Source organism: Stegostoma tigrinum, chromosome 4 (assembly GCF_030684315.1).
Source record: "Stegostoma tigrinum isolate sSteTig4 chromosome 4, sSteTig4.hap1, whole genome shotgun sequence".
Taxonomy (NCBI): Eukaryota; Metazoa; Chordata; class Chondrichthyes; order Orectolobiformes; family Stegostomatidae; genus Stegostoma; species Stegostoma tigrinum.
In genome coordinates this window covers 64861665-64883005 of record NC_081357.1, presented here as the reverse complement: position 1 = coordinate 64883005, position 21341 = coordinate 64861665, and the positions used below count along the sequence as shown (strand labels likewise).

General features: G+C 41.8%; 1 protein-coding gene across 10 annotated transcripts in view; it reads right to left on the bottom strand.

Annotated features, from left to right (window-relative positions):
* The window catches only part of pkib (protein kinase (cAMP-dependent, catalytic) inhibitor beta), an 80042-nt gene that overhangs the window by 2948 nt on the left and 55753 nt on the right, over positions 1-21341 (bottom strand). For 6 of the 10 annotated variants that reach the window (XM_059645741.1, XM_048531678.2, XM_059645745.1 and 3 more), the window contains one exon: positions 184-358. In XM_059645741.1, the coding sequence (XP_059501724.1) occupies positions 184-331 (148 nt within the window). In that variant the 5' untranslated portion in view covers positions 332-358. Of the gene's footprint in view, positions 1-183; positions 359-2322; positions 2417-9673; positions 9725-13094; positions 13159-21341 lie in introns of those variants that run through there. The other 4 variants (XM_059645742.1, XM_059645743.1, XM_059645744.1 and 1 more) reach the window with 3 other exon arrangements.

Below are 21341 nucleotides of genomic sequence, written 5' to 3'. Positions count from 1 at the left end.
ATAGTGCAAATGTTGCAAGGCCCTGCAGCAAAAAAAATCAAAAAAACTTGATTCAACTCAAACTTAATCAAGAAAAGACAAAAGATTCAGCACATAGGTGATGTTTTCAGTCCAAAGTGACTCTTTTTTGGAATTCCAATGAAGGTAATGTTAACTGTAGGGTATATTGGATGAAATCTTTACCTGTGTTTATGGATAATTCTGACAGCTTGTTTGGTAAATCAGCTGAATTGACTCCTGCTGGAGAGCCAAGGATGTCAGGTAAGGCATTTCTGCGGCCTGCCCGTCCTGATGAGACAAAATCTGTGACGCCAGGCTCCACATCAGTCATTTCTGAGTTGTCTCTTCATAGCAACAGCTGAAAGAAAATAAGGAAAATTGTAAGATCCTGGAACATTTATTCCACTTGCCACTAATCCTCCCACATCCCCACTGAGTTTAAAAATAAACACAAGTGCTAACATGTCCCTGAGCGTGAAATAATAATAGCCCTCACCCAAAAGGAAAACCAGTAAGTCTGGAAAATGAAACAAAACTATAATTAATAAATTTCAAGCAGCACACAAAATTGCTACCACACTGTTCTCTGTTTCATTTGTGCTTGCATATATCCTGATGTCAATCCTGTGTGTAGTTATGAGTTTAGGGGCAGCACAGTGGCTCAGTGGTTAGCACTGCAGCCTCACAGCACCAGGGACCCGGGTTCGATCCCAGCCTCAGGTAACTGTGTGGAGTTTACACATTCTCCCCGTATCTCCGTGGGTTTCCTCCAGGTGCTCTGGTTTCCTCCCACAGCCCAAAGATGTGCAGGCTAGGTGGATCGGCCATGCTAAATTGCCTGTAGTGTTCAGGGGTGTGTGGGTTATAGGGGGATGGGTCTTGGTGGGATGCTTCAAGGGACAGTGTGGACCTTTTGGGCCAAAGGGCCTGTTTCCACACTGTAGAGAATCTAATTTAATGAGTGCTATGTGTCTACTGCAAATCAGACACATTTTTATTAAATGCTAAAAAGACATCTCGGTGAATAGTATGTGGAGCTGGATGAACACATCAGGCCAAGCAGCATCTAAGGACCACAAGAGCTGACGTTTCGGGCTTAGACCCTTCATCAGAAAAGGGGGATGGAGAGAGGATTCTGAAATAATTAGGGAGAGAGGGGGAGGCGGACCAAGGATGGATAGTTGCAGTGGGAGAGAGATCCCTTGAGGTTGGTCCGGAGGGAGGAGGGTAGCTTCTTAAGGTTAGGCATCCTGGAAGTGTTCATCCAGCTCCACACTTTCTCATCTCGGATTCTCCAGCATCTGCAGTTCCCATTATCTCTGATAAGTGAATAGTATGTTAGCTGGAGACCTGAACAGCAATTCAAGATTCAAACTGGAAGGTTTAGAATATTTTAAGAAATAGGTTAAAATATGTGATACTTGGGGAGTAATAATGCTCTTATTTCTTATTATGATTTAACAGAGGTATATCACACAACATAGACTTTCCTCTTAAAACTGGTACACTATTCATAACTTTATCAGCTAACAATGTTGGCAGTTTTCTTGGTGCTGGCATGAAGCCTTTTCTTCCTCTCCATTACAGAGCTAGAAAAAACTTCTGAATGCAAAATTACTCTAGAATCCTCTTCCATGCTTGCTTCATACGGTAGAAGGCATTTGTCTTTTGATATTAAAACCTGGTTTGTAAACCAAGAGATCACAATGAGTTATCCAGCTGGTTCAGCTGTATTATGTAGTCAGGGATAACAACTCTATTTTATACATTTAACAAGACATAATAAGAGTTCTTTTTTTGACTGGTTTACAAATGCTGGTAAATTGAAAATTCTCCCAAATCCAGCATGTCTAAGATCATCCAGATTGTCTGCCCAATCTCTTTTAATATTAGAAAAATGTCACATGTGCTTCTAGGTACATGGATCTTTCTAAATTTCAATTATACTGGCTTGTTGAAGTGATACAAGATCACTTCAAACCTAAAGGTGAATTCTGCATTCTTTTTCTACATGGTCAAAGCTGGCTTATAGCAATGTAGTGAAACTTCCCTATTGAAACAAATATTCACACCTTATCTTAATACAGTATAGACAGACTGAATTTCTCAGTTCAAGATCTTGACTAAAAAGATTTCTGGAACCAACTGACTAATAATCTTAGTTCCACTTCACAAAGAATGATTATGGCGTTATCATATGGTACTAGCTCAGTAGTAGTATTTTGGTAACAGACTTTGATATGCTGAGCAGAGAACACTGAAGATAATTCAACTTTTGTTATTATTCCTGAAGTTACAAGACACCAACAGATAACTACTCACGTAAAAATATTACCAGCAGAGGCCACTGTACATTTAAAAACAGAATAAATGACTTGCAGTAACAAGGTGTAGAGCTGGATGAACACAGCAGGCCAAGCAGCATCATAAGAGTAGGAAAAGCTGACATTTCCAGACACCTTGTTGTCTCAGATTCTCCAGCATTGGCTCCTACTATCTCTTAAACCCCAGCTCATGCTTTAGGCCAGACAATGAATAATGTACCGTTCTTATTCTTCTCACTAGAAAGTCTTAATCTTTCAGCAACATTCCATAAGAAACCATTTGTACACATGCCAAGATTTTAACACAAGTGAACATAAAGAGAGTTTTTGGTTTTCATTGCTATAACTAGGTAAATTCTACATTGTATTCATAAAGAGATCCAAAAGAATGAAGCAAATGGATCATTCCACTATATTTGCATAAATTCTTAAATGCATTTAAATGTTTTTAAGACTCACTCGAAAGATTATAGTGTTGGAGGAGTAAACAATTAGCTCCAATCATTGGTTTGTTAAGGACATTTTACTGAAAATGATTTAAGGTGTAGTGTACATATGTTGTTTCACAAGATGAGATGATCGCAATCAGTGTTTAGGCTTGTTTTCGCATTGAAATCTTAATGTGAATGTTTCCCTTTGGGAACACTAGCCGACTGTCTGAAGAACTCTGAAACTAGGTCAGAAAATTTGCATTTTAATGCCTGATTTAAATATTAGTGAAAGCTACCTAGTTAATGGCTAAATCAGAATTACAGCAGTACTAGTTTCCTAATGATCCATTGAATACACTCACAACTTGTCATTTGTTTTTTGTTTACTTTTTTTAAAGGAGTTTTAAGGCAACATGTCTCAATGCTGGAGAATGGAGCATTTTCTAATTTCAGGCACTGGGTTTGGTACAGAGTAAAACTGTTCCATCTCTGCCCTAAGAAAATACAACACATCTACATTGAATTGCTCTGAAGTGTAAACAGAATGACTTTGTTCTGAAATAACAACGCATAGAGCTGGATGAACACAGCAGGCCAAGCAGAAAATGAAGAAGGGTCTAGACCCGAAACATCAGCCTTCCTGCTCCACTGATGTGTTTGGCCTGCAGTGTTCATCCAGTTCTACACCTTGTTTTCTCAGATTATCCAGCATCTGCAGTTCCTACTATCTCTGAAATGACTTTGTTCTGAATTTTCCTTCATAATTAGAAAGCTCAAGGTCTGGAATCTTGCTTAGTTCTCTTTGCAATGTTCCCACTGTATGAATGTCTTTTTATACGTATGGTGCTCAATGTCAATATAGGGCAGAATATGTTGGACATTTCATCCTGCCTGCTCCAGAAGGCTAGGGGGTTCAAAGTTAGTCCCTGGGTGTAGAGGATCAATATGACCATGTGGGAAGATGCAGGCTGGAGATTCCACACCTTTTCATCTTTCTGCTGTTAAATCAAGGCTAGAGAGGGTAGCACGTACCTGGCTGGAGCCCAAAAGAGGGTCTAAGATATTTCAGCTCCTCATTCTGCAGTCAGCAATATTCAGCTAACAAGGGTCCTAACATCCAGAGAGGCCCACTCAGCAGGATTTCCAGTGACCTACTCGGATAGGTCCATTGTTCTCAGGAAGGGGAAGGGCCCGCAGGAGCTACCACATTGGCCTTGCTATCAAATTCCTCCCTCACAGGCTAGCAGTCTGCTGAGTGGCCCACCTACCTGTCTCAGGAGTATCCATTGTCAATTGTCTGAGCCGGCCACACTATAATACAAACAGTGCCCACCAACCTCAGTTACTTTTAGGGGTGGGTTTTCTACTGTGGTCATGGCAGTGCAGAAATTAAACATCCCTGAGGGATACACAATCCCCAGCACAGGAGTCCTGATGCCAGATGGGAACTTTATTCCACATTGGTGGGGCAGTCAACAAATTCTGTTGTGGATGAGATGCCTACTGCCCACATTAAAAGTACAGGTATAATATTAAAATTTGACCTAAGCAGTGATCTACAAGATGTGGAAACATCAAATGAGATAGCATAGCAAAAGGTGATTATTATGTCGTTAGAGAGCTGGAAATGGCAGAGTAGTTGAACAAATATTCTGTACCAGTTTTCATGGTGGACAAAATTGGTGGCATTCCAAAAATATTAAATAATCAATACTAAAGGGAGTAGGAAATAAATGCAATAGCTATCATAATAGAAAAAAATGTACTTGACCAATTAATTAGGCTAAAATTGCCCTTGAAGAGATAGTGGTGAGCTGCAGTCAATGTGATATAGCTACATCCACCGTGCTGTTGTGGAAAGAATTCGAGGATGTTGGTTCAGCAAGAAGTCATGGAACAACGAAATAGCCCCATATCAAGATGGCTTGTTGATTAGTAGGAAGGTTGCATGTGGTTTTCCATGTATTTACTGTCTTTGTCATTCTAGGTGTTCATTAGTTAGGAAGGTGATTACTAAGGAGCACTGGTATGTTGATGCACTGAATATTGTAGATGGTACACAGTTCAGACTCATTGGTGATAGAGGCATTGAATATTGAAGCTGTAATAGGTGGCGTCAATCAAGTGGATAACTTGGAACTGAATGGTGTTGAGCTTCTTCAGGGTGATATAGTTGAATATCAAGGGATAAAAGTTGGATTCTATATTACTGAAGATAGTCATTGCCTGGCACTTCTGTTTGCCATTTATCAGCCCAAGGCTGAAAGCTGTTTAAGTCTTGTTGCACTTGGCTACAGATAGCTTCACAATCTGAGGAATTGCAAATGGTGCTGTACATTGTGCAGTTATCAGTAAACTTCCCCACTTCCTTATAATGGAGAGAAGATTATTGATGAACAAACCGAGAATGGTTGGGCTGAAGACACTACCTAAGGAACTCCTGCCAATATGTGTGTTGGCTGTGATGAATGACCTACAAGAAGCACAATTTTCATTTTTGTGCTAGTTATGACTCCAAACAATTCCCACTGTTTTGCACTGATTCTTATTGATTCCTGTTTAATTGGTGTTCCTTAATCAATCAAATACTGCCTTGTTGCCCAGTGCAATTACCTTTGTTTCCCTTCTTGGTTTTAACTTTTGATGATGTTTGGACTAAGGCTGTAAAGAGGTCAAGAGCTGAGCAGGCCCAAAACCTAAACTGAGCACCAGTGAGCAGGTTATTCCGAAGTAGTTATTGCTTTGTAGCACTGCTGATGGTACAATCCACCATTTTGTGGACAATTGAGAGTAGACAGTTGGACAGTGATTGGCTGGGTTGGATTCATCCCGCTTCTTTTGCACAGGACACATCAGGCCAATTAGAATGAATAGAAATGCTGAGATGTTATTTCCCCTCATGGGAGAGATTAGGAGCACATGGCGTGAAATAAAATTTAAGCCTGACATAAGGTGGAATATCTACTTTTGAGAGGTTATAAATCTTTGGAACTCATTGCCACAGAGAGGTGTGGGGGCAAAATCCTTGCATGTATTTAAGGCTGAGATAGATAAGTAGATTCTTGACCAGTAGGGGAATCAAAGGTACAAGAAAAGGCAGGAAGGTGGGCAAAAGGATTATCAGATTAGCCATGGTCCTATGGCAAACACAAGAGGCTGAATAGCATACTCCTGTTCTTATTTCTTATGGCTTTATTTTGGGTATCTACCACTGGAGAGTCTTTGATGTAGGGAAATTAATGTGCCACTTGACAAAGGGATGCACCATGAGGCTTTAACCAGAATAAAAGTGACAAACTCTGTTATTGTTGAATGGGAGAATTACATTCTTCCAGATTATTAAGTAGTTGTCAAGAACCTAGCATTATCAGCTAAGGAAAGACAGACAACAGCTATGTTTTTTTCTTTCATTTGTAGGGTCTTATGTAGAAATAATCTCTTTTTTTGGTGAGTGTATTTAGTGTTGTGTATGTAGCAATGTGTGGTTAGGTTTGCAAGCAGTACAATTCTTCTCAAAACACACCACAAAAGTTATAGATTGACTGGATGTGTAAGGATATCTCACTCTCTCCTCTTTTAGATGTTGTTAATTTTAATTAATGTTTTGCACTAGCTTGGTAAAACTTAATATTAGCTTTATAATTTTATCTCCCAGTATGTAGGAGCATACTTCGCGGCAGGGGGCAAAGACTCAGGAGGCAGGCAGGATTCAGGCAAGTGGAAGACTTGTATTCAAACAAAAACTGGTTGATGCAGAAAGAGGGCCAAAGGATCTTCCCTGAATCTGGTCTCGATGTGAGAAAGCAACTTTTCCCTTAATCTTTGGTTCAGATTAGAAGAGAGATCAATGACATACTCTGATCTTTACAGTGAAGTCCAGCAGTTTTATACATTTTGTATTACAATGAGCAAATAGAGCGATGACACTGCTCTTGCCCCTTACTCTGCACACCCAATTCCATGGGACATCAAATCAATGCTGGGCATTCCTATGAACAACTCCAGGTTCCCATGATTTTGTGATGTTTACCAGGCATTGTAGTTGAGATCTTTGTATGCATCCTATTTATTCACATTCCAAAGTTACTGGCAACATGCCTTCAGATCTGTCTCAGGCTTGCTTATCTCTAAGGACAGTTTGAATTGTATTTCATGAGCTTATCTTTATCGAATTCAGTTAATGCTTTTATATTTCTCACTGTCTCAATTATATATGTAAATGTACAAAAGGCAGTTTTAACGAACTGCTGTAAAGTTAATTATAAAATTAGTTATAAAGTGTGAAATTATACAGCTACTTCCACTGTTAGCACTTCGTAATTAATGGGCTGTGAACAATCTATTTTGATCAGACAAGGGTTTCCTAAAACTAATTAACTTCCGCATCTAGGTTTAAGGTTTTTTTTGCCTAATGCTTCTATTATACTTTAGTTATAAATGCATCTATCCTTTATGTTGAAAACTACGTCTATGATTATCTGAAGAATTTTTGACCAGAATGTATTTTTTAATATTGTGAGTACCTTTAAAGAAACAACTATTTACTACAAAATAACTTTAGCTGTTGTCTTTGCAGCTGCTTAGGGAGTTAATCTGACTGATTCATGGGTTGAGACTCACACTTGGTGGAACAATCATGCTTTCACTAATGAAGATGGAGCCCATTTATATGTCTTTTCTTACACATCCTCTTGTCAGAACTGTCTCGGATGGCTGCTTGCAGGGCCCCTTTATTGGCTTTAGAAAATTCCTGTTAAAAGGTACCATTATGTTTTACTGTGTAAACAGGCTGTTCAGTTTTGCTTAGTTTCTGTCTGCCATTTTGTAAGCAGGCACAGGCCACTTAGCCAAGACAGGTACAGGTCATTCTGTATGGATTAGTATGGGTCACCAGCACACAGTGCTTCTGAACTTCCTGTATTCGTTTTATGTTGCAAAGCTATTAACACTTTTCCACCATGTTGTTTTAAAGTAATTTGCTCCAAGTACTCAGAGACAGAAACAGGAAAGAAAAAACACATCAAGCAGATGGCCTTTCAGACAAAGAGTCACTGATAGATGTTTGATTTAATGAAGGATTTGTATCAATTAAACAAGATTTTAGGCGATGAGCTCAGGGTACCATGCATGAGGATTTGACCATGTGTATCCTTCTATCATAAACAAATAGGCAAGGAAGATATAATAAAACGTTTTGCTATCTCAATGGTTAGTCATTAAACTCAATGAAATGATGTGATAGTATAATAAGCAATTAGTAATTAAAGACATCTTAAAAGTTCAAACCAATCATTTGGGATATTTGGGATGATAGCTAACCACTGGAAAATTACACTTATGTGCAGTAAGTAGATACACAAATTGCTTTACTCATACTATTTTCTCTTGGTAACTATCTATGGAATAGGTGAGTTAAGACTGACAAGCTGTTTTAAAATGAATTATTTTGTAAGTTGTGACATATAAAAGAATAAATCAATAGATAGTTGAAGTGGGCATACTGTACCAATGCATTCCAAGATTTACCATAATTTGGTGATGCATTGTGCATGCACCACTCATTGTTCAGAGACACCTCTAATCATGTTATGAGTTCTAGTTTAGGAAGGGTTAATAAGGCTTACTCTTCAGAGTTGTGCATGCAAGAAGCAGATAGGAGAGGGAAAACAGGAGAAAGAAGATTAGATAGCATTCTGCTAATTGAGAGGACTGAAATTCTATTGTGCAGCAGTTGAGTCCACTGCCTGGTTAAATATAATTTCTGTTGTATCTTTTTCGATAATTTAATAAATTGGTAAACTTTGTATAAACACACTTGTACTTTGAGTGGTCTTGCATATAGTCAGATCCTGAGTGTTACAATTCCATTTAAGTTGGCTTTCAGAATGCTTCATTGATGTATGGTAACAAGTTGGTTGTCAGAACTCCACTTCAACTATGTAAAACACAGCCCCACAACTACCTCCTCTCTCCCTTAGTAAAGGAACAATATTTATTTTCTTAAAAGTCCCAACAATATTTTCTTCAGTGATCTAAATCATGCTCTTAACGTAGATTATTAGTTGGTTTCCAGTGCTCCCTGTTTTTCTTATATTCGATGAATGTCTGAAAACTCTGGGTGGATTGGTTTGGCTTATTTGGTTTATTGAAATAGCATTATGGCAGCAGGTACTGATCTGTAACAATGGCCCAAATTATAACTAACAAAGATAAAATGAAAACATAACAGAAAATAAAAGGATTGCATAATTATGAGCATTTCAGCAAACTGTTAATTACAACACATTGCAAAATGTAGCCTCCCTTAGTTCAGAGAATAAAAATTAAAGGTCTACCACACTCCATATTTTATAGTTACATCCATGGATCAAATTGGCAGATTGACAATTTGATTTACTCAATCATTTACATACTTTTGTGAGTTTTATACAGTAGGAAATTGGTCTTGAAATGTGAGAATATCCAATGTGGGGAGACTCTAATCTCATCTCCCACCTTTACTCCAGTTGTCTATTTGTGGCACATGAATGCTTCATTTCTGAAAGTTGATTCTGGACTCTCAAATTTTAGGTTAATTTTGGAACTTTTATTACAGGTAAAACAAAGTATAAAAATGTAAAATTAGTTGGAAAGTTTAGCAATACTATTATGTCTGCAATTTCACAATGATCGGCAGTAACGGTCACATATTCAGGATTATGATCTTACTGGCATACTAGTAAATCTCAGAAAGGATGAAATAACAGAAGGTAAATGAAAAATCCACTAGTCATTGGTTCTTCCCAACAAAATAGAATACACTTTCAGTAAGTTAGTCAATTAATAAAGGGCCAAAATTAATTGAGTTAGTAATCAAGATTGTCAATGTTATAATTTTGCCATTTTTCATTTCTTTTAATCATGGTTTTTAAAAATTACCTTCTACAGAACTGTCTGTACTTCCTCTGAAGTAGAGCCGCTGTTTAAAGCCTATATATGTGATATAACAGACAATAATATGAACAGTTTTCTCTTTTATCAGTCAAAAACAATATGAATAATTCCATTCAATCCTGAACTCACAAAACCAATGGAAAAACACTGTGCTGATAATCTATTTTAGGTTGAACGGCTAGTTTTACTGAGGAGATTATAAGGAACAAAAATAGATCAGCAGATTAGACAAGTTACCTACCACTGAATGAAAAATTAATCAGTTCATGGAGCCTATCGTAATAAATTATTTCTCTAAAAGTGTTTTATCAAAATTGTTTATATGAAGTGTTGTTTTGTAACTTGGTTGAAATAAACAACTAAACTATCTCAGAAACTTTCATATTCATACAAATTTTGAAAGTTTGTGGCTGAAGAGTTGCTAAACAAATCAAGATAAGATTACGGAAATAGACTAAGGACAAATTACATATTGTTGCAGAGTGACACCTAGTGTACAAGTATGGTATTTTAAAAAACTAGATAACTTTTTTATTTGTGATAATGGGAACTGCAGATGCTGGAGAATCCAAGATAACAAAGTGTGAAGCTGGATGAATACAGCAGGCCAAGCAGCATCTCAGGAGCACAAAAGCTGACGTTTTGGGCCGAGACCCTTCATCAGAGAGGGGGATGGCGAGAGGGAACTGGAATGAATAGGGAGAGGGGGGAGGCGGACCGAAGATGGAGAGAAAAGAAGATAGGTGGAGACGAGAGTATGGGTGGGGAGGTAGGGAGGGGATAGGTCAGTCCAAGGAAGACGTACAGGTCAAGGAGGCGGGATGAGGTGGTAGGTAGGAAATGGAGGTGCGGCTTGAGGTGGGAGGAAGGGATGGGTGAGAGGAAGAACAGGTGAGGGAAGCGGAGGCAGGCTGGGCTGGTTTTGGGATGCAGTGGGGGGAGGGGAATAACTGGGCTGCTTTTGGGATGCAGAGGGGGAAGGGGAGATTTTGAAGCTTGTGAAGTCCACATTGATACCATTGGGCTGCAGGGTTCCCAGGCGGAATATGAGTTGCTGTTCTTGCAACCTTCAGGTGGCATCATTACGGCACTGCAGGAGGCCCATGATGGGCATGTCGCCTGAGGAATGGGAGGGGGAGTTGAAATGGTTCACGACTGGGAGGTGCAGTTGTTTGTTCCAAACCGAGCGGAGGTGTTCTGCAAAGCGGTCCCCAAGCCTCCGCTTGGTTTCCCCAATGTAGAGGAAGCCACACCGGGTACAATGGATACAATATACTACATTGGCAGATGTGCAGGTGAACATCTGCTTGATGTGGAAGGTCATCTTGGGGCCTGGGATAGGGGTGATGGAGGAGGTGTGGGGGCAAGTGTAGCACTTCCTGCGGTTGCAGGGGAAGGTGCCGGGTGTGGTGGGGTTGGAGGGCAGTGTGGAGCGAACAAGGGAGTCACGGAGAGAGTGGTCTCTCCGGAAGGCAGACAGGGGTGGGGATGGAAAAATGTCTTGGGTGGTGGGGTCGGATTGTAGATGGCGGAAGTGTCGGAGGATGATGCGATGTATCCGGAGGTTAGTGGGGTGGTGTGTGAGAACGAGGGGGATCCTCTGGGGGCAGTTGTGGCGGGGGCGGGGTGTGAGGCATGTGTTACGGGAAATGCGGGAGATGCGGTCACTCGTCCTCACCCTCAACAGCTTCTCTTTTGATTCCTCCCAATTCCTACAGACTAAGGGGGTGGCCATGGGCACCCACATGGGCCCAAGCTATGCCTGCCTCTTTGTAGGTTACGTCGAACATTCCCTCTTCCGCACCTGCACAGGCCCCAAACCCTACTTCTTCCTCTGTTACATTGATGACTGTATCGGCGCCGCCTCTTGCTCCCCAGAGGAGCTCGAACAGTTCATCCACTTCACCAACACCGTCCACCCCAACCTCAAGTTCACCTGGGCCATCTCCAACACATCCCTCACCGTCCTGGACCCCTCAGTCTCCATCTCAGGTAACCAACTAGAAACTGAATGTCCATTTCAAGCACACCGACTCCCACAGCTTCCTAGAATACACCTCCTCCCACCCACCCTCCTGCAAAAATTCCATCCCCGATTCCCAATTCCTCCACCTCCGCCACATCTGCTCCCAGGATGAGGCATTCCACTCCCGCACGTCCCAGATGTCCACGTTCTTCAAGGACCACAACTTTCCCCCCGCAGTGGTCGAGAACGCCCTTGACCGCGTCTCCTGGATTTCCCGCAACACATCCCTCCCACCCCGCCCCCGCCACAACCGCCCCCAGAGGATCCCCCTCGTCCTCACATACCACCCCACCAACCTCCGGATACAACGCATCATCCTCCGACACTTCCGCCATCTACAATCCGACCCCACCACCCAAGACATTTTTCCATCCCCACCCTTGTCTGCCTTCCGGAGAGACCACTCTCTCCATGACTCCCTTGTTCGCTCCACACTTCCCTCCAACCCCACTGCACCCGGCACCTTCCCCTGCAACCGCAGGAAGTGCTACACTTGCCCCCACACCTCCTCCCTCACCCCTATCCCAGGCCCCAAGATGACCTTCCATATCAAGCAGATGTTCACCTGCACATCTGCCAATGTGGTATATTGTATCCATTGTACACGGTGTGGCTTCCTCTACATTGGGGAAACCAAGCGGAGGCTTGGGGACCGCTTTGCAGAACACCTCCGCTTGGTTCGCAACAAACAACTGCACCTCCCAGTCGTGAACCATTTTAACTCCCCCTCCCATTCCTCAGATGACATGTCCATCATGGGCCTCCTGCAGTGCCACAATGATGCCACCTGAAGGTTGCAAGAACAGCAACTCACATTCCGCTTGGGAACACTGCAGCCCAATGGTATCAATGTGGACTTCACAAGCTTCAAAATCTCCCCTCCCCCCACTGCATCCCAAAAGCAGCCCAGTTCTTCCCCTCCCCCCACTGCACCACACAACCAGCCCAGCTCATCCCCTCCACCTATTGCAGCCCAAAACCAGCCCATCCTGCCTCTGCTTCCCTAACCTGTTCTTCCTCTCACCCATCCCTTCCTCCCACCTCAAGCCGCACCTCTATTTCCTACCTATCACCTCATACCGCCTCCTTGACCTGTCCGTCTTCCCTGGACTGACCTATCCCCTCCCTACCTCCTCACCTATAGTCTCCTCTCTACCTATCTTCTTTTCTCTCCATCTTCAGTCCGCCTTCTTCTGTCTCCCTATTTATTCCAGTTCCCTCTTCCCCATCCACTTCTCTGAAGGGTCTAGGCCCGAAACGTCAGCTTTTGTGCTCCGGAGATGCTGCTTGGCCTGCTGTGTTCATCCAGCTTCATACTTTGGTAACTTTTTTATTTACTTGTGGGAAATGGATGTCACTGGCTGGGCCAATATTTATTACCTGTCCCTAGTTGCCCTGAGAAGGTAGTGATGAGCTTCTTTCTTAAGCCACTGCAGTCCATGTGCTGTCAGTAGAGAGGTAATATATTTAGAACAGTTTTTTTATGCTCGCGAAATTGCACTCTTTCTTATTTCAAAAATGTACTTTATTCACAAAAATAACTTTACATGTGATATACACATAAGTAGTTTGGTTCTGTACGCTAGCATATGAAGAAATGAAAAATTTGAAGTTTGACTCTCTTAAAAAATACTAAATATAGCCTTATTTAGATAAGACTGTCTTTACATATACTTGAGGCACTGGGAGGGTCCGATAACTGAATGGGCCTTCATTTAACTTTGGTGGAAAGACCTTAGACAGTGGTCTGTCTCCCCTGTGCCATGGCGGCACCTGGTCCAAGCTTTCGTGCATCCCTTAACCCATAACCATGGACCTTGGAATGTGCCAGTCTGCAACACTCCATCAAGGTCATGTTTGGAAGACTAGCATGTTTCGGGCAGATCAAAGAGCACCTTTCACCAAGTTGATGATCCTCCAGGCACAGTCAATGTTTGTCTCGGCGTGCTTCCCAGGGAATAGACCATGAAGCAAAGATTCTGCATCACAAAGTTGATCAGGACAAACTTTGACAAAAACCACTGCTTTCTCCAGATTTCCTTTGCATATTCCAGCATGAGATGTGTGACAATGTCTACAACCCACAGCCACTGTGAGGGAAAAATGCGATGGTGTGGAGAGTCTGAGTGCAGATGAAAGGTCTAACAGGAGATCCCCTTCCTACCGTCAGCTAACCGATGTGTTGGTGCTTGTTGAAAAGTTCTGGTGATGAAACATTCTGCCAAATGACTTTGATAGTCTGATCGGGGAAAACCTGACAGGGTCCACCCACTCCTTTTCCTGCAGGGTTTGGAGGATGCTACATGTTGACCACTTCCAACTTGCGGCCATAGTGTTTCCTGTTGCAAATTTCTCCACAAAGTGTGAGTGACATGGAATGGTCCAACTACATGGAGTGTTCTTCAGTAATGAGACCAGGCCCATCTTTCACAACACGGAGGACAAGTAGAACCTTAGCACAGAGTGACACTTCGCGTTTGTATACAGAAGGTCTACACACAGCTTGATGCACCCACATTCAAAGTTGGCCGTCAGGATGAAGGAGATATTGGGTATATTCTTCTTCCCCCTTATCTAGAATTTTGTACACGGTGTCCCTGTGTGTCAGTGTCACTGTTCATCTTAATCCTCCAGGCGAAATGAAAGATGGCTTGGCTGACCTCAATGGTGCAAGTTCTTGGAATGGGCCAGAGCTGCACCATGTACATCAACAGAGAGAGTGCCCCCCACCTGATGACCAGTTCCTTGTCCATAATAGAGAGGGAGTGGTGCTCCCAAAATCCCTAGTTTCTGCCTAACTTTGGTGATGTGCTCCTCCCAAGTCTTTGCACATGTCCCAGCCTCTCCAAACCATATTCCCAGGACTTCCTTTGGCGAAGGAAATAAAAGAATGGCCATCCCAGTTCCCACAGAACACAGCCTCACTCTTGCCTTGATTTATCTTGGCTCCCGAGGCCACAGGTCACAGATACTCATGAGTCTGCTTATTGCCAGTGGATTTGAGCAGAAAATGTTGACATTGTCCATGTACAGGGAGGCTTTGGCCTGCAGGCCTCGGCTGCCTGGAATAATTCCCTTCTCAGGCTCAAATCCTTCTTGATGGACTTGACAAAAGACCCTATACAGCACACAAACAAGACAGGAGAGTGTGTGCAGCTCTACCTGACTCCAGTTTTAGTCAGCAAGCTTTCTGATTCCTATCCATTAATTGAGACTGCACTAACAAGGTCAGTGCAGAGCAGTTGGATCTAGTTGCAGATTTGCTCTCAAAACCCATTTTGGAGAGCACGTCCCACATATAGGTGTGCGTTATTCTGTCAAAGGCCTTCTCTTTGTCCAGGCTGATGAGGCAGGCATCCACCTCACTGTCCCACATGTAGGTGATTGTATCCCTGAGGAGCACAACGCTCTCAGAGATCATCTGGCCCGCGTTTGGCTGCAGTGAATCACTAATCTCACAGCTGGCCTAACCAGTTGACAATGACCTTAAGCAGGATTTTGTAGTCTGCTTTCAGCAGTGAAATTTGTCGCCAATTTCTAATTCCCTTGCACTCGCCCTTCTGTTTGTGGGTGAGGGTGATGATACCTTTCCTCATGGATTTGCACCTGGTACCTGCCAGAAGCATACTGTCGTACACCTCCAGAAGGTCCTGGCCAATCAAGTCCTGCAGAGCTGAATACAACTCGGCTGCTAAGCCATCACTTCTGCGAGTTTTTTTTTCTTAGGACTTGAGGGTCTTGTTCAGCTCATCCAGAATTAGCAGCAGGTCCAGCTGTAGTGTTAAACCTTTAAACACTTAGATGGACCTGCCTGGCAAAACTCAGAAAGGGAGTGAGGGAGATGGGGCCAACTTTTAAAGGCCAAAGGGTGAATATGATCTTGCAATGTGGGTGTCTTCAAAGGAGGTATGTCCCCTTCTCTATGGCAGCCACCCTCACAATGAAACCGACAGGGATCTCCTCCTTGCTTCCACCTACCCCTGCTGCATGTTAAATAGTGGCAGAAGCAGAATGAAACTCTTCAGTAGCCACTAATTGGTCACACAAGGGTCTCCATAGGTGGAAGAGCAGTTTGGTGGGTAAGTTGGCTGACTTCTTTGTTATCCAATGTAATACGGAAGACAGTTTCAGGGTGCAGGAAGGTGATGGGAATGCTATCTGCTTTATTTTACAAACCCCTTCATCTTCAGTATGCTGACAAAAGGGCAGTAAAATCCAGAGGTGTGGGTTGGTCAGCTCTCTGGTACTTACACTTCATGGTAGGATGTCTAAACTTCAGCATTGTTAAAGACCTGCAACTACTGCCTGTGATAGAATAGTCGGACACATATCTGACAGTGGCAAGATGATCAATTTCATTGCAACAATCTACAGTATCAAGTAAGGATGTGTTGTGGGGTCTCCAACTCTTCAATGTCTTCTTTGTTGCATTGATTAAAGAAGCTGCAAGAGACATGCCTGAAGGAACCAAAATTGGGATGCTTCAGGAAGATCATCTGCACATCTCCACTAACGTCAAAGGGAATAGTCAGAGATCTTCTGTATTCAGATAACTATGTCCTTAGAGATCTCTCTCTACTGAGAGGTTACTGAGAGATGCCTTGATTTCTTTCCCAGCATGTTCTGCTTGTATTTCAGATGTCCAACATCAAAAGTATTTTGTTCTCAGTTTAGACAGCCATTTCCCATATGGATAATTCCTCAAAATTCCCAAATTGATCACATTTGAGAAACTGTTCCAGAATAATATAGAGTTGATAGCCAGAGACTATTTCCCAGGGCAGAAATGGCTAGCACGAGGGGTCATAGTTTTAAGCTGGTTGGTGGAAAGTATAGAGGGGATGTCAGAGGCAGGTTCTTTACGCAGAGAGTTGTGAGAGCATGGAATGCGTTGCCAGCAGCAGTTGTGGAAGCAAGGTCATTGGGGTCATTTAAGAGACTGTTGGACATGCATATGGTCACAGAAATTTGAGGGTGCATACATGAGGATCAATGGTCGGCACAACATTGTGGGCTGAAGGGCCTGTTCTGTGCTGTACTGTTCTATGTTCTATGTTCTATGTTCTAATAATAACATCAAGGTGGTCAGTATGTGTAACATAAAGACACCTCAAAAAATGTTTGAAGAAAGTGCATTGCAGAACAATTCTCTTTCAAAAATGTTGTCACTCGTGAAGGCACACACTGAAATCTGGTTTAGCAAATTTTGGAAGACCATCTGGATGAAGTACAATGTGGGGAACTGTGAGGATATTCACATTGGTAGTGAGAATAAAAAACAGAATATTTTTAGTAGGGATGAAACCTTTAGCATGCAGATTCAATAAATAACTAGAAGAGCAAACAACATATTGAACTTTATTGTCAGGGAGAGGGTACAAGAATAAGGAAAATTTGTTATAACTCTACAAGACATTGGCGAGGCCGCACCTGAAATAATTTGTGCAGTTTTGATCTGCGTACCCTAGGAAAGATATACTTTCATTGGAGACAGTATAAACAGGCTTCACTAGGCTGCATTCTGAAGAAGAGCTTGAAACATTAACTCTGTTTCTCTCTTCACAGATGCTGCTAGGTCTGTTGATCATGAGGTGTAAAGGATGGGTCTTTTGAACAATGCTGAGTTTCTCAAACTTCTGTGTTTGTTACTCGAGATGGATCCCTGGGATAAAGGTGTCTTAAGATGAGAGGCTGAGTAAATTTGGCCTATATATGCTGGAGTTTCAAAGAATGAAAGATGATAGTATTGTAACAGACAAGATTCAATTAAATTATCCATCATTAACACTTTAGATGTTATAAAAACGGGCATGCTGGAAGTAAAATATAAAACAAAGTAATATGGTTCATTTCCTGAGTCTGAGAGGTAGTGGCAGATGTAATGAATTGAATTGGATGGACGTTGACAATATGAGCCTTCAGTTTGCATTCTGGTTGAGAAGCCTAGAGGCAGAGGAGATTAGCCATTCAGAATTGTTGCTCATGAAGTGTAAGGGTGGGTCTTTAGACGATGCTGAAAAGGGCACGTTTGGAAATTCTTGGCATATCCAAATAGGATTCAAGTACAGAACAGAGTCAACAGTGTAGGAATCTAGAGGAGGAATGCCAGACTTATTAAGAGGGTAAAGCACTCGAGAAGAAGAAATGGAAAGGAACAGCACTGAAAGTAAGGAAGAGAGAGAAGGGAAGAAAAAGACAAATAGAAGTCAAAAAATGGCATTAAAATACTAGACTAGGATCTGGAACTACAGCCTGGGTATGCATATGAATAGAAAAAGCAGTAATTAGGATTATATATGCTTGACAAGTGATGTGTTGATGTGTTGTGCTTGCAGAATGTGGAAGTTCCTGGGCACAAATGTGATACAGAGTAAACATGTCTGCAGTAAGTGTCTGTGGCAGAACCCTCAGCTCAGAGTTTATGTGTTGAAAACATACAACATAATGGGGCCATGAATGTTAAACAAGGGGTGAAAGTTTGATGAGGGTAGATTGAAATGTGGCTTCATGAGGTCAGTCTTGAGGGATTGTTTGACATACTCCGGCCCCAAATTTATACGTTTTACACATGAGGCGAGACGAGTCACGATTGCAAACAGAGGCAAAGTGGTTGACGATGGAAGAGTACTTTACCATCTTGTTTCCTTACCTTCTGTTTGTGTACATTATCAACAAAATAAATAGTGGAGAAATGTGTTTGAATACTGCCACTTCCAGCAGCATTGCACAGGCAATGTCACTTGCTCATGGGCAAGCAATTAGAACATAGGACATAGAAAATTACAGCACAGTACAGGCCCTTCAGCCCACGATGTTGTGCCGTGGAATAATCCTAATCCAAAAATAAGATAACCTAACCTAGATTCCCCTCAACTCACTGCTGTCCATGTGCATGTCCAGCAGTCGCTTAAATGTCACTGATGACTCTGCTTCCACGACTACCACTGGTAAACTATTCCATGCGCTCACAACTCTCTGGGTGAAGAATCTCCCTCTGACGTCTCCTCTATACCTTCCTCCTAACACCTTAAAACTATGACCCCTCGTGGCAGTCAATCCTGCCCAGGGGAAAAGTCTCTGGCTATCGACTCTATCCATACCTCTCATTACCTTGTACACCTCGATCAGGTCACCTCTCTTCCTCCTTCTCTCCAGAGAGAAAAGTCCGAGCTTAGTCAACCTCTCCTCGTAAGACAAGCCCTCCAGTCCAGGCAGCATCCTGGTAAACCTCCTTTGCACCCTCTCCAAAACCTCCACATCTTTCCTATAATAGGGCGACCAGAACTGGACACAATATTCCAAGTGTGGTCTCACCAGGGTTTTGTAGAGCTGCAGCACAACCTCGCAGCTCTTAAACTCGATCCCCCTGTTAATGAAAGCCAAAACACCATATGCTTTCTTAATAGCCTTATCCACTTGGGAGGCAACTTTGAGGGAGCTATGCACTTGAACACCAAGATCCCGCTGTTCCTCCACACTGCCGAGAATCCTGCCTTTAATCCTATATTCAGCATTTAAGTTCGACCTTCCAAAATGCATCACCTCGCATTTATCCAGGTTGAACTCCATCTGCCATTTCTCAGCCCAGCTCTGCATACTGTCAATTCTGCATCACATGTTGTTCTCTCCGATAATATCAACAGTGAATGCTGCAGGGGTTGCTCTGGTGGCGATCCACAATTCTGCCTGCTGTAGGGATTCAGAGTCTAGATTCTTCTGCCTAGAGACATTTGAATCAGTGCACATGAACAAACCCCTTTCTATTGTACTTTAATATTCTACATTGAGCTTTTCCATCCCATGGCATGACAAAGGGAGCTACTGAGGCATCTCAATTATGACAATGTCCAACGTAATTATACAAACGTTATGCGTACATTTAAATAAAAAATGCAAAGGATTGTGATCAAATGCACATCAGCAAGTTCTCCAATCAACTCAGTATCCTTTAAGGAGGGGAGATGTGCTCCTAGGTACCAGCCTTGTTCTGTGCTAAGTTGCAAGCCTCAACCTGGGCAGTGGTAATTATTATGCAACTGCCTGGACTAGAAAAAGGAAAACAGAATCAGCAAGGCTTCCTGTTAATGAAGCTGTGTGAGCCTTATTGGGAAGTACATGTGGAAATAATGCAGAGAACAGTTTCAGGTTTCTCTGTGCTCCTTTCTTGAATTAAAATGCTGCCATTATATACCGGTGTGGCTTATAGCTAATGGTGGATGGCCTAGGAGAAATGCTAGATGGTGATTTTGTTCTGTGAAAGTGCAGTGCATCAACAGTCCAGCTGATTTGGCAGTGTTACCAGAACTTTCCCAATGATGGACCAGTGCAAGTATTAGCTCAAGAAAATGTTCTAACTATTTAGTTACACAGGCCTCTTGTTTTCAATTGTTCCTGAGTAAAATCAATGTAATTTAAGGAATTTGAAGGCAGCAAAGACTTTATCAACATATAGTTACACACAGCACCAATAAATTATTGTATTCTATCTGAAATATAAAAATTAACATGAATAACAAAACAGATGTCAATGTTGGTCAAAGTTAATTTCAAACATTGTCAAATATTTATGTTCTGTCTTTGTTAGTCCAGTGGAACATATTGATCTCCTAATTTCCGTGTCCCTAGCGAAATTTGACTATCTCTGTTTCTCCATAATATATAAATAATCCTACCTGGCTTCATGCTTGTATTAATTCTGACATCCCTTTAATTCTCATTTACTTGGATCAACTTTAATACGTGGACCTCATCTTGTATTACTATTTCAATAAATCTAATGCAGGCTGTAGCAGAAGAGCAAAACAATTTTCTCGAGATTTTATCGAGTCTAAAAAATATATCTTCATATAATAATGATTTTCATGATGCAGAGAATTGCACCAGTAAGAATACTGAATTTAATTAGTCTATTGGATTAATAACTGCTGTTGCAAATAATGATTGAGTCTTGCTCTCCTTCATACATTTTCATTTTGTTTGAATTGCTTACTTTCAATAAATAAAACAAATGAAAAACCTAGCACTTTAATTTAAGACACTTCACGTTGATTTCTAAGAATAATTATTCACTTGTCTAGCATGGACATTCATTATGCTGTGTTGCAGTACGGTTAAAAAAAAATCTTTCCTTTAGTTGTCCACTAAGTGAATTTCTGAAAGTACAAACAATAAATTGTGTTCACTGGACCAAGCCGACCATGTGGAGGAACAGAGTAGTACAAGCAAATCTACCAGAGAGCTAATACAACATGATGGGCATTGGTAAATATGCACCATTAACAGCCTTGGAGATCTGCAATCATATAAATATAGAAACAAGAAGCAGGAGTAGACCAGTCAGCCTGCTTCGCCATTCAAAAGATTATGGTTGCTCTGAGTGTAAATTCAAATCTGCCTTCTCACCTACGATTGATCAGGTTTCAATTTTTTGTTTAACAAGATTCCATCTACCACAATCTCAAAAATACTCAAGGACTTTGCTTCCACCAAATTTTCAAGGAGGAGAGCTCCAAAAATTCATAACTCTGTGAGAGAAAAACATCTCTGACTTAAACAGTGACTCCTTGTTCTAGAATTTCCCGTGAAAGGAAACATCCTCTCCATACCTATCTTATCGGAACTTTTCAG